The following is a 13727-nucleotide window of genomic DNA, read 5'->3' on the forward strand; positions in this document are numbered from 1 at the left end:
AGAGAGAGCGCGCGCGCGAGAGCGAGAGAGCGCGCGTGCGAGAGCGAGAGAGCACGCGTGCGAGAGCGAGAGAGCACGCGTGCGAGAGCGAGAGAGAGAGCGCGCGAGAGCGAGAGAGAGAGCGCGCGCGCGAGAACGGGAGAGAGAGAGAGCGCGCGCGCGCGAGAACGATAGAGAGAGCGCGCGCGCGAGAGCGAGAGAGAGAGCGAGAGAGAGCGCGCGCGCGAGAGCGAGAGAGAGAGAGAGCATGCGCGAGAGAGCGCGCGAGAGAGAGAGAGCGCGCGCGAGAGAGAGAGAGAGCGCGCGCGCGCGAGAGAGAGAGAGAGCGCGCGCGCGAGAGAGAGAGAGCGCGCGCGAGAGCGAGAAAGAGAGAGCGAGAGAGAGCCAGAGCGCGAGAGAGCCAGAGCGCAAGGTAGAGAGCTAGCGAGCCCGAGAGAGAGAGTGAGCGCGCGCGAAAGCACGCAAGAGAGAGTGCGCGCGCTGAGAGAGCGCGAGAAAGAGAGCACGAGAGAGAGCCAGAGCGCGAGGTAGAGAGCGAGCGCGCGCGCGCGAGAGCGAGAGAGCGCGCGCGAGAGAGAGAGAGAGCGCGCGCGCGCGAGAGAGAGAGAGAGCGCGCGCGCGAGAGAGAGAGAGCGCGCGCGAGAGCGAGAAAGAGAGAGCGAGAGAGAGCCAGAGCGCGAGAGAGCCAGAGCGCAAGGTAGAGAGCTAGCGAGCCCGAGAGAGAGAGTGAGCGCGCGCGAAAGCACGCAAGAGAGAGTGCGCGCGCTGAGAGAGCGCGAGAAAGAGGGCACGAGAGAGAGCCAGAGCGCGAGGTAGAGAGCGAGCGCGCGCGCGCGAGAGCGAGAGAGCGCGCGCGCGAGAGAGAGAGAGAGCGCGCGCGCGAGAGAGAGAGAGAGCATGCGCGCGAGAGCGAGAGAAAGAGCGCGCGAGAGCGAGAGAGAGCGCGCGCGCGCGAGAGCGAGAGAGAGAGAGAGCGCGAGAGCGAGAGAGAGCGCGAGAGAGAGAGAGAGAGAGAGCGAGAGAGAGCGCACGCGCGAGAGCGAGAGAGAGAGCGAGAGAGAGCGCGCGAGCGAGAGCGAGAGAGAGAGAGAGCACGCGCGCGAGAGCGAGAGAGAGCGCGCGAGAGCGAGAGAGAGCGCGCGAGAGCGAGAGAGAGCGCGCGCGCGAGAGCGAGAGAGAGCGAGAGAGCGCGCGTGCGAGAGCGAGAGAGCGCGCGTGCGAGAGCGAGAGAGAGAGCGCGCGAGAGCGAGAGAGAGAGCGCGCGAGAGCGAGAGAGAGAGCGCGCGCGCGAGAACGAGAGAGAGAGAGAGAGCGCGCGCGCGAGAGCGAGAGAGAGAGAGAGAGAGAGCGCGCGAGCGAGAGCGAGAGAGCGAGAGAGAGCGCGCGCGCGAGAGCGAGAGAGAGAGAGCGAGAGAGAGCGCGCGCGCGAGAGCGAGAGAGCGCGCGTGCGAGAGCGAGAGAGCACGCGTGCGAGAGCGAGAGAGCACGCGTGCGAGAGCGAGAGAGAGAGCGCGCGAGAGCGAGAGAGAGAGCGCGCGCGCGAGAACGGGAGAGAGAGAGAGCGCGCGCGCGCGAGAACGATAGAGAGAGCGCGCGCGCGAGAGCGAGAGAGAGAGCGAGAGAGAGCGCGCGCGCGAGAGCGAGAGAGAGAGAGAGCATGCGCGAGAGAGCGCGCGAGAGAGAGAGAGCGCGCGCGAGAGAGAGAGAGAGCGCGCGCGCGCGCGAGAGAGAGAGAGAGCGCGCGCGCGAGAGAGAGAGAGCGCGCGCGAGAGCGAGAAAGAGAGAGCGAGAGAGAGCCAGAGCGCGAGAGAGCCAGAGCGCAAGGTAGAGAGCTAGCGAGCCCGAGAGAGAGAGTGAGCGCGCGCGAAAGCACGCAAGAGAGAGTGCGCGCGCTGAGAGAGCGCGAGAAAGAGAGCACGAGAGAGAGCCAGAGCGCGAGGTAGAGAGCGAGCGCGCGCGCGCGAGAGCGAGAGAGCGCGCGCGAGAGAGAGAGAGAGCGCGCGCGCGCGAGAGAGAGAGAGAGCGCGCGCGCGAGAGAGAGAGAGCGCGCGCGAGAGCGAGAAAGAGAGAGCGAGAGAGAGCCAGAGCGCGAGAGAGCCAGAGCGCAAGGTAGAGAGCTAGCGAGCCCGAGAGAGAGAGTGAGCGCGCGCGAAAGCACGCAAGAGAGAGTGCGCGCGCTGAGAGAGCGCGAGAAAGAGAGCACGAGAGAGAGCCAGAGCGCGAGGTAGAGAGCGAGCGCGCGCGCGCGAGAGCGAGAGAGCGCGCGCGCGAGAGCGAGAGAGCGCGCGCGCGAGAGCGAGAGAGCGCGCGCGCGAGAGCGAGAGAGCGCGCGCGCGAGAGCGAGAGAGAGCGCGCGAGAGCGAGAGAGAGAGAGAGCATGCGCGCGAGAGCGAGAGAAAGAGCGCGCGAGAGCGAGAGAGAGCGCGCGCGCGCGAGAGCGAGAGAGAGAGAGAGCGCGAGAGCGAGAGAGAGCGCGAGAGAGAGAGAGAGAGAGAGCGAGAGAGAGCGCACGCGCGAGAGCGAGAGAGAGAGCGAGAGAGAGCGCGCGAGCGAGAGCGAGAGAGAGAGAGAGCACGCGCGCGAGAGCGAGAGAGAGAGAGAGCATGCGCGCGAGAGCGAGAGAAAGAGCGCGCGAGAGCGAGAGAGAGCGCGCGCGCGCGAGAGCGAGAGAGAGAGAGAGCGCGAGAGCGAGAGAGAGCGCGAGAGAGAGAGAGAGAGAGAGCGAGAGAGAGCGCACGCGCGAGAGCGAGAGAGAGAGCGAGAGAGAGCGCGCGAGCGAGAGCGAGAGAGAGAGAGAGCATGCGCGCGAGAGCGAGAGAAAGAGCGCGCGAGAGCGAGAGAGAGCGCGCGCGCGCGAGAGCGAGAGAGAGAGAGAGCGCGAGAGCGAGAGAGAGCGCGAGAGAGAGAGAGAGAGAGAGCGAGAGAGAGCGCACGCGCGAGAGCGAGAGAGAGAGCGAGAGAGAGCGCGCGAGCGAGAGCGAGAGAGAGAGAGAGCACGCGCGCGAGAGCGAGAGAGAGAGAGAGCATGCGCGCGAGAGCGAGAGAAAGAGCGCGCGAGAGCGAGAGAGAGCGCGCGCGCGCGAGAGCGAGAGAGAGAGAGAGCGCGAGAGCGAGAGAGAGCGCGAGAGAGAGAGAGAGAGAGAGCGAGAGAGAGCGCACGCGCGAGAGCGAGAGAGAGAGCGAGAGAGAGCGCGCGAGCGAGAGCGAGAGAGAGAGAGAGCACGCGCGCGAGAGCGAGAGAGAGCGCGCGAGAGCGAGAGAGAGCGCGCGAGAGCGAGAGAGAGCGCGCGCGCGAGAGCGAGAGAGAGCGAGAGAGCGCGCGTGCGAGAGCGAGAGAGCGCGCGTGCGAGAGCGAGAGAGAGAGCGCGCGAGAGCGAGAGAGAGAGCGCGCGAGAGCGAGAGAGAGAGCGCGCGCGCGAGAACGAGAGAGAGAGAGAGAGCGCGCGCGCGAGAGCGAGAGAGAGAGAGAGAGAGAGCGCGCGCGCGAGAGCGAGAGAGAGAGCGAGAGAGAGCGCGCGCGCGAGAGCGAGAGAGAGAGCGAGAGAGAGCGCGCGCGCGAGAGAGAGCGAGAGAGAGCGCGCGCGCGCGAGAGAGAGAGAGCGCGCGCGCGCGCGAGAGAGAGAGAGAGCGCGCGCGCGAGAGAGAGAGAGAGCGCGCGCGCGAGAGAGAGAGAGAGCATGCGCGCGAGAGCGAGAGAAAGAGCGCGCGAGAGCGAGAGAGAGCGCGCGCGCGCGAGAGCGAGAGAGAGAGAGAGCGCGAGAGCGAGAGAGAGCGCGAGAGAGAGAGAGAGAGAGAGCGAGAGAGAGCGCACGCGCGAGAGCGAGAGAGAGAGCGAGAGAGAGCGCGCGAGCGAGAGCGAGAGAGAGAGAGAGCACGCGCGCGAGAGCGAGAGAGAGCGCGCGAGAGCGAGAGAGAGCGCGCGAGAGCGAGAGAGAGCGCGCGCGCGAGAGCGAGAGAGAGCGAGAGAGCGCGCGTGCGAGAGCGAGAGAGCGCGCGTGCGAGAGCGAGAGAGAGAGCGCGCGAGAGCGAGAGAGAGAGCGCGCGAGAGCGAGAGAGAGAGCGCGCGCGCGAGAACGAGAGAGAGAGAGAGAGCGCGCGCGCGAGAGCGAGAGAGAGAGAGAGAGAGAGCGCGCGCGCGAGAGCGCGAGAGAGAGAGCGAGAGAGAGCGCTGCGCGCGAGAGCGAGAGAGAGAGCGAGAGAGAGCGCGCGCGCGAGAGAGAGCGAGAGAGAGCGCGCGCGCGAGAGAGAGAGAGAGCGCGCGCGCGCGAGAGAGAGAGAGCGCGCGCGCGCGAGAGAGAGAGAGAGCGCGCGCGCGAGAGAGAGAGAGAGCGCGCGCGAGAGAGAGAGAGAGCGCGCGCGAGAGAGAGAGAGAGCGCGCGCGCGAGCGAGAAAGAGAGAGCGAGAGAGAGCCAGAGCGCGAGAGAGCCAGAGCGCAAGGTAGAGAGCTAGCGAGCCCGAGAGAGAGAGTGAGCGCGCGCGAAAGCACGCAAGAGAGAGTGCGCGCGCTGAGAGAGCGCGAGAAAGAGAGCACGAGAGAGAGCCAGAGCGCGAGGTAGAGAGCGAGCGCGCTGCGCGCGAGAGCGAGAGAGAGAGAGCGAGAGAGAGCGCGCGCGCGAGAGCGAGAGAGAGAGAGAGCGCGCGCGCGAGAGAGAGAGAGAGCGCGCGCGCGCGAGAGAGAGCGCGCGAGAGCGAGAGAGAGCGCGCGCGCGAGAGCGAGAGAGAGCGAGAGAGCGCGCGTGCGAGAGCGAGAGAGCGCGCGTGCGAGAGCGAGAGAGAGAGCGCGCGAGAGCGAGAGAGAGAGCGCGCGAGAGCGAGAGAGAGAGCGCGCGCGCGAGAACGAGAGAGAGAGAGAGAGCGCGCGCGCGAGAGCGAGAGAGAGAGAGAGAGAGAGCGCGCGCGCGAGAGCGAGAGAGAGAGCGAGAGAGAGCGCGCGCGCGAGAGCGAGAGAGAGAGCGAGAGAGAGCGCGCGCGCGAGAGCGAGCGAGAGAGAGCGCGCGCGCGAGAGAGAGCGAGAGAGAGCGCGCGCGCGAGAGAGAGAGAGAGAGAGAGCGCGCGCGCGAGAGAGAGAGAGAGCGCGCGCGCGAGAGAGAGAGAGAGCGCGCGCGCGAGAGAGAGAGAGAGCGCGCGCGAGAGAGAGAGAGAGCGCGCGCGAGAGAGAGAGAGAGCGCGCGCTGCGAGCGAGAAAGAGAGAGCGAGAGAGAGCCAGAGCGCGAGAGAGCCAGAGCGCAAGGTAGAGAGCTAGCGAGCCCGAGAGAGAGAGTGAGCGCGCGCGAAAGCACGCAAGAGAGAGTGCGCGCGCTGAGAGAGCGCGAGAAAGAGAGCACGAGAGAGAGCCAGAGCGCGAGGTAGAGAGCGAGCGCGCGCGCGCGCGAGAGCGAGAGAGAGAGAGCGAGAGAGAGCGCGCGCGCGAGAGCGAGAGAGAGAGCGAGGGCGCGCGCGCGAGAGAGAGAGAGAGAGCGCGCGCGCGAGAGAGAGAGAGAGCGCGCGCGCGAGAGAGAGAGAGAGAGCGCGCGCGCGAGAGAGAGAGAGAGCGCGCGCGCGCGAGAGAGAGAGAGCGCGCGCGCGAGAGAGAGAGAGAGAGCGCGCGCGCGCGAGAGAGAGAGAGAGCGCGCGCGCGAGAGAGAGAGAGAGAGAGCGCGCGCGCGCGAGAGAGAGAGAGAGCGCGCGCGAGAGAGAGAGAGAGCGCGCGCGCGAGAGAGAGAGAGAGAGCGCGCGCGAGAGAGAGAGAGAGCGCGCGCGAGAGAGAGAGAGAGCGCGCGCGAGAGCGAGAAAGAGAGAGCGAGAGAGAGCCAGAGCGCGAGAGAGCCAGAGCGCAAGGTAGAGAGCTAGCGAGCCCGAGAGAGAGAGTGAGCGCGCGCGAAAGCACGCAAGAGAGAGTGCGCGCGCTGAGAGAGCGCGAGAAAGAGAGCACGAGAGAGAGCCAGAGCGCGAGGTAGAGAGCGAGCGCGCGCGCGCGCGAGAGCGAGAGAGAGAGAGCGAGAGAGAGCGCGCGCGAGAGAGCGAGAGAGAGAGAGAGCACGCGCGCGAGAGCGAGAGAGAGAGCGCGCGCGCGAGAGCGAGAGAGAGAGCGCGCGCGCGAGAGCGAGAGAGAGAGCGCGCGCGCGAGAGAGAGAGAGAGCGCGCGCGCGCGAGCGAGAGAGAGAGCGCGCGCGCGCGCGAGCGAGAGAGAGAGCGCGCGCGCGCGAGCGAGAGAGAGAGCGCGCGCGCGAGCGAGAGAGAGAGCGCGCGCGAGAGCGAGAGAGAGAGCGCGCGCGAGAGCGAGAGAGAGTGCGCGCGCGCGACAGCGAGAGAGAGAGAGCGCGCGCGACAGCGAGAGAGAGAGCGCGCGCGACAGCGAGAGAGAGAGCGCGCGCGCGAGAGCGAGCGAGAGAGCGCGCGCGACAGCGAGAGAGAGCACGCGCGCGAGAGCGAGAGAGAGCGCGCGAATGGGAGGGGTCACGAACGAGTGCGAGAGTGTGAGAGAGAGAGCACGCACAAGAGACAGCGCAAGCAAGAGAGAAACTGATAGCAAGAATAGTAGCTCGCGAGAGGGAGAACAGCAGACAGCAATAGAGAAAATTGGAACAAGAGAGAGGCACAGACAGAGTCACTGAAGCTACTGAGAGGGAGAACAGGACAAAGCGAATGACAAATCATGAAAAGTGCTGACAGAAAAAATATGCAAACCACACAAAATGAAAAAGGACATAATTTAATTGAGCATATACATTCAGTGCCAAAACTAGTGGGGTCATGAGGGAAGGGGAGGGGAGAAGAGAAGAAATTAGCAGTGTAGAATGGTGGAACAAAATGACAGGGCACAAATGCCATGTAACAATTGCAAATTATTGCTCATTTTCCAGCCAAATAAAATTCTCTTATAAACTGATACTTTATTTTGCAATACTGTTAAAAATATTGGCTTTGAATATTAGTTTATTAAAAGCCAATGTATTGTGGGCAGGCTGAAATGCAAATAAATTATACTTGTTGACAAAATCAAATCAAAATTCAGACTTCCTGAAAGATACTCACAGTATCATAGCAAATTAAAAACACAGCTAAGATATTAGTAACACAAGTTTAAATATGATTTTGAGAATTTAGTATCATTTAAGGATGTTTCATAACAAGTTGGAGTTAAAAGGACAGACAAAACACACAACACATAATGCTAAGGTATGTTGAGAATTTGAACAATATTCATAAAAATGATTCTCACAATTGTATGTCATTTACCACCACTGAATAACTATGGCTATATCTGGTTAATATTAAAATTAAAGGTTATTTCAAATTAAGCTTAAAAATTCTTCTCAACAAGATTCTTCAAGTATGTAGTTGGTTGCAAACAGGTTCTATTCTTGAATCTGTTTGCAAGTTGATTTGTATGCAAGTCAGAACACAATGCATAGAACACACTTTAGCCATTCATAAGTATATGTCTCAGATCTTGAAAATTGCACCTCTTGTACAGGATTGTGTTCCTAAGTACAAATATTCGTAGGTTGGACATTTGTAAATTGGGAACCCCCTATATATAACTGCACAAAGAATGCTTGTGGTTTAGCGGTAGGAGTTCCTACCTCTGAGTCTGGAGGGCCAGGTTCAAGGCCCACCTGGTCCAAACGTTGTGTAATAACATCTAAGCAGACTGCTAATGAAGCAACTGTAAAAGCCCAATAAATACTCACTGAAACAACTGCCTATTTTAGAGACCAAGATAATTTAGTCCTGCACTGAGTCATGCTTCCAACACACCACATCCACATCTCCTTTTCCCAATAAATCATGTTGGTGATTAGAACAATTCCTTCTGATCTCTAAGCTTGTATCTTAAACCATATCAGCAATCATGCAACAACTAAAAAAAGCAAAGAGAAATTAAATTAGAACTGCATACCTGGAGCAACTGCTGCTGAAGGAGGAGACGTTGCCTCACCACCACTTTTCTGACTCATTGATGCAATACTGATCTCACCAGTGGGAAGCTGCAGCTCTTTTGGCAGCAGATCATACACAGATTCTATAACAGAAAAATAAATTAGTTAGTTGAAAATGTTAACTTGATATTTTTCAACATGTTCACTAATGAATTTAATAACCACATGGCAGTGATGTACGTGATAAGCACGTAAAGAGAAATGCAAAACAGTAGTTATGGACATATACAATTTTATGACAAGCGACCATTCATTAATGCAGAGTATGATGGACTACTCGACCTTCTGTGATAATTGTTTTTAGAGATTTTGTATGTGTTCTAATTTTAACTGCGACATGAACATTTTTAAACTCTATACAATGCATATGTTTTCAATAGCTGTTTAATTCAAGTTCACACTCAATTCCTTCATTTGCAGTCTATTCCACTTATTAACTATTCAACATTAAAAACATTTCAAGAGAAAAATTGGGAATTATAGATTAGTTAGTCTGAAATCAGTGGGTGGGAACATGCAAGAGTCCATTCTGAAAGATTTAATAGCGGAAAAACAAATAGGATCAAACATACTTAACATGTATTATGAAAAGGAAATCATGATTACATTATTATACTCCCATGATGATGCAAATGTGAAGCCAAGGAATGAATCCTGATTCGATGGAAATGCAGGAGGGCATGCCATGAGCAACACCAGGCGTATCTAAAATGAAATGTCAAGCTGGTGTAGCTATCAAACAGAACTATTTGCAGGAGCAAATTAGTGCAGTTGTTGGGATCTGTATTGAAGCATCCTAACATCAAACCATTGTTACCAGGACTGTCACCAACCTCATTACCTCTGGAGATCTTCCACCCACTGCCTCCAAACTTAGCCTCCCAACACCGGAAAGCCCACTTCTACCTCCTTCCCAAAGTCCACAATCCAGACTGCCCCAGTAGGTCTATCGTATCAGCCTGTTCCTGCCCCACCAAGTTCATTTCCTCCTACCTTGACTCCAACCTCTCTCAACTTGTCCAGGCCCTGCGCACCCACAACTGCGATTCCTCTGATGCCCTCCACCCTATTGACAATTTCCAGTTACCTGGCCACTGCTGCCTCCTGTTCACCATGCATGTTAATCCCTCCATCGCTACCAGGGCAGTCTGTGAGCCCTCAGCTTCTTGGTTGATCACAGGCCTGAACATTCCCCATCTGCCACCACTGTCCTCCGCCTGGCTGAACTTGTTCTCTCATTGAACAATTTCTCCTTGAATTCATCTCATTTCTGCCAAATAAAGGAGTGGCTATGGGCACCCTCATGGGTCCCAGTTATGCCTGCCCCTTTGTGGGGTATGTGGAACAATCCTTGTTTCAGCCCTACACTGACCCCCTCAACGACTGATGCAGTTCCATTTCATGCTCCTGCCAGGTTCTTGAAAAATTTGTTCATTTTGCCTTCAATTCCCCACTCCGTCACATCACCCATTTCCAATAGTTCCCTTCCATTCCTTGACATCCACGTCTCCATTTCAGGAAATAAATTGTCCACTGCCATCCACTACAAAGCCACTGACTCCCATGGCCACCTTCACTGCAGATCTTCACACCCCATGTCCTGCAAGGACTCCATTCCATTCTCCTAGTTCCTTCACCATCACATCTATTTGGATGATGCCACCTTCCAAACCAGTGCTGCTGACATGGCTTGCTTCTTCCACAACTGGGGTTTCCCACCCATCGTGTCTGACAGGGCCCTCAACCACATCCGACCTATCACCTGTGCTTCCGCCTTGCCCCTTCCCATCTTTCACAATAGCATCATCAGGTCCCGCTTGTCTTCATTTTTCATCCTACCAGCTTCTGCATTCAAATGATCACACTGTCATTTCAGACAACTCTAGCAGAATGCCACCACCAAATATGTCTTCCCTTCACTCCCTCATCTGCATTTCACGGTGATTGTACCCTGCGAGACACCCTAGTTCATTTCAAGACCACCAGCACTAAACCTATTTCCCACAGTACCTTCCCACCTAACTACAGAAGGTGTAACACCTCTCCCTTCACCTCCTCCCTGCTCACCATCCAAGTTCCTAAACAGTCTTTCCAGGTGAAGCAGCATTTCACCTGTTCCTCTTCTAATTTTGTGTACTGCAGTTGCTGCCACCCAATGTGGCCTACTCTCCATTGGAGAAACCAAACACAGACCGTGTGACTACTTTGCAGAATACCTCTGGTCTGTGCGCAAGCAAGGCCCGAGCTTCCCATAGCTGGCCATTTTAAAACAGCATTCTGCTCGCATTGCCCACTTGTCTGTCCTCGGCTTGTTGTAGTGCTCCAGTGAATCACAGTGCAAACTGGAACAACATCTCATCTTCAGACTAGGCACTTTACATCCTCCTGGACTTAATATAGATTTCAACACCTTCAAATTACGAACCAACTCTCATCTCTTCCCTTTTTGCTTTACTTGTTACATTCTTTGTCACCACGACCTCTCCCCTGCCCCTACCCCCATGGGAGTGTCTTCTCTTTCAAGTATAGCAGTTGGATACACCATTGTTATGTCATTTTCACATTCTCATCACTTAATCTGAATTATCAACATCTGTCTTCCACCAGCACTCTACACTGCACCAACCGCACACCCATCTCCCGCACCCGCAACTCTTAGCATAAATGCTGCCCCTGCACACTTCACTTCAGCTCTGAAGAGTCATCTAGATGCAAAACTTCAGCTTGCTCTCTCTCCATGGGTGCTGCCTGGCCCTCTTATCTCCAGCATTTGTTGTTTTCAGGGCTACTCGCACACCAAACGTAAGCATGAGCGGTAACTGGTAGACAGAACTAAGCAATCTCACAACAGATCAGATCTAAGCTTCTACAAGCCTGCCACATCCAGTTGTGAGTGATGGTGTCAATTCAACAACTCACTGGGAGAGGAGGCTCCACAAATATCCCCATCTTCAAATGATAGAACAGCCCAGCACATCAGTACACAAGATAAGGCTGAAGAATTCATAGCAGTCTTCAGTCAGAAATGCCAAGTGGATGATCTATCTCGGCCTCCTCCAGTGGTCCCCAGAATCACAGATACCAGACTTCAGCCAATTCAATTCACTCCATGTGATGTCAAGAAATGACTAGAGGCACCGGATACTGCGAACACTATGGGCCCTGACAACATTCTGGCAATAGTGCTGAAGATTTGTGCTCCAGACTTGGGACAGCACGGTGGCTCAGTGGTTAGTACTGCTGCCTCACAGCACCAGGGATCTGGTTTTGCTTCCATCTTCAGATGACTGTGCGGAGTTTGCACATTCTCCCCGTATCTGCGTGGGTTTCGTCCCACAGTCCAAAGATATGCAGGCTAGGTGGATTGGCCATGCTAAATTGCCCATAGTGTTCAGGGATGTGTAGATTAGGTGGGTTAATACCGGGATGGACGTGGGTGGGATGTCTGAGAGTCAGTGTGGACTTGTTGGGCAAATAGGGCCTGTTTCCACACTGCAAGGGTTGTATGAAAACTTGCCACTTCCCTAGTCAAGGTCTTCTAGAACGGTCATAACACTGGCATCTACCCAACAATGTGGAAAATGCCACAGGTATGTTCCGTACACAAAATATAGGTCAAATTCAACCCAGCCAATTATCACCCATCAGTCTACTCTCAGTCATCAATAAGGTGATGGAAGGTGTCATCAATAGAGCTATCAAACAGCACCACCTGCTCAGTTAAGCCCAGTTTGGGTTCTGCCAGGGCCACACAGCTCGTGACCTCCTTATAATTTTGGTTCAAACATGGGGCGTTCCAGAGGCGAGGGGAGGGAGACGGCACCTGACATCAAAGCTGCATTTGACCAAGTGTGACATCAAGCAGCCTAAATTTTAATCAATGGGCATTATGGGGCTAACTCTCCACTGTGTGGAGTCATACCCCGCACACAGGAAGATGGTTGTGGTTGCTGGAGGTCAATCATCTCAGTTCCAGGGCATCTCTGGAGAAGCTCCTCAGGGTAGTGTCCTAGACTGAATCATTTTCAGCTATTTCATTAACAACCTGCCCTCCATTATTAAGGCTAGAAGTGGGGATGTTTGCCAATGATTGCACAACATTTAGCACCATTCACAAGTCCTCGGATACTGAAGCAGTCCGTGTTCAAATGCAACAAGATCTAAACATATCCAGGCTTAAGCTGACAAGTGGCAAGTAACATTCATGCTACATAAGTGGCGGGATATGACCATTATCAAGAAGAGACAGAGACAGTGACAATCTAACCACCACCCCTTGACATTCAATGGTTTTCCCATCACTGAATTCCCCCACTATCTACAGGTTACCGTTAACCAGAATCTCAAGTAGACTTGCCACGTAAGTACAGTGGCTACAAAAGCAGGTCAGAGGCTAAGAATATTGCAGTGAATAACTCACCTCTTGACTCCTCAAAGCCATCTTACAAGGCACAAGTCAGGAGTGTGATGGGATACTACCCACTTGCCTGGATGGGTGCAACTCCAACAATACCCAAGAGGTTTGAGACCATCAAGACAAAACAACCCATTTAGGTAACACCACATCCAAAAATATCTACTCTCTCCACCAGCAATGCTCAGTTCACAGTGCTGCTGCAATTCGTGAAAGATCTTCAGACTGAACCTGCCAAATGCACAACCAGTTCCATGTGGAAGTACTAGGGCAGGTGATACATGGAAACACTATCACCTGCAAGTTACCCTACAAGCCACTCACCACCATGACTTGGAAATATATTGCCGTTCCTGTTACTGGATCAAAATCCCAGATTTCCCTCCCTAAGGGTGTGGTGAGTCTGCCAACAGCATTTGGATTGCAACAGTTCAATATTGCAGCTCACCACCAACTTCTTGAGGGCAACTGGAAACAGGCAATAAATGCTGGTCAACCAGCAACATCCACGTCCCACGAGAAAATAAGAGAAAAATTTAGTTTACTATTGCAAAGCACTCTCTGACAGATTGAAAAAATAAATTGCTTTTACTGAACTGAAACCAAAATCTATTATACCTTTATGTTCCCAAATAACAAGACAGATTATAAACGCTTATCACAATCCAGTTCACATAAAGCTACAAATATTGTTCTGTTTCACAAGATTTTGTCTGCTTACAACCAGTTCAAAATGATCTTAAAATGTATTAGGAAGATTGTTCTGTGACAAATAACAGCAAAGGGTAGAATTCATAGAACAGGTCAGGTATTATTGCCAGACTATTTATGCAGAGACCTAGGCAAATGGTAGAATTTGAACTCAAAAAAAACTGGGAACTAAGAATCTGATGATGTGCATGAAACCATTGCTGGTTGTAATCTGGTTCACTCTTGACCGTTCAGGAAGGAAATCTACCATCCTTACCTGGTCTGGCCAACATGCGACTCCACACCCAAAGCAATGTGATTGACTCTTAACTGCCCTCTGGACAATTAGATATGGGCAGTAAGTGCCTGCCTAGCCAGGGATGCCCTCATCCTGTGAAAATTTCCTGATTGAAAGTTTGACTTTGATTTCCACTTGAACTTCCTGCTCACTTTGATCCATTTTATTTTTTCTTTATGCTTTAAATATATACTAATGTAGTTCCTCAATTGTTTACAATACTGAGATATGCTTGCCAAAAATGTTCTACCACTCGTTTTACCAACCATACTCAAGACCATGTCATGCATTGCTAAAGCCTAAATTTTTGGTACAGAACAGCCCAAAATCACTTAATATTTGTTAACTTAAAATTCTGGTGTTTCACAAGATGTGTTTCACTTTATGAGCTATCAGAGTCAGA

General features: G+C 54.7%; 1 protein-coding gene across 2 annotated transcripts in view; it reads right to left on the minus strand.

The window, feature by feature from the left end:
* Positions 1-13727, minus strand: part of nfat5b (nuclear factor of activated T cells 5b) — a 253303-nt gene that overhangs the window by 149272 nt on the left and 90304 nt on the right. For both annotated transcript variants that reach the window (XM_048546462.1, XM_048546463.1), the window contains exon 2: positions 7883-8005. In XM_048546462.1, the coding sequence (XP_048402419.1) occupies positions 7883-8005 (123 nt within the window). The remainder of the gene's footprint in view (positions 1-7882; positions 8006-13727) is intronic.

This window comes from Stegostoma tigrinum, chromosome 16, assembly GCF_030684315.1.
Source record: "Stegostoma tigrinum isolate sSteTig4 chromosome 16, sSteTig4.hap1, whole genome shotgun sequence".
Classification (NCBI taxonomy): Eukaryota; Metazoa; Chordata; class Chondrichthyes; order Orectolobiformes; family Stegostomatidae; genus Stegostoma; species Stegostoma tigrinum.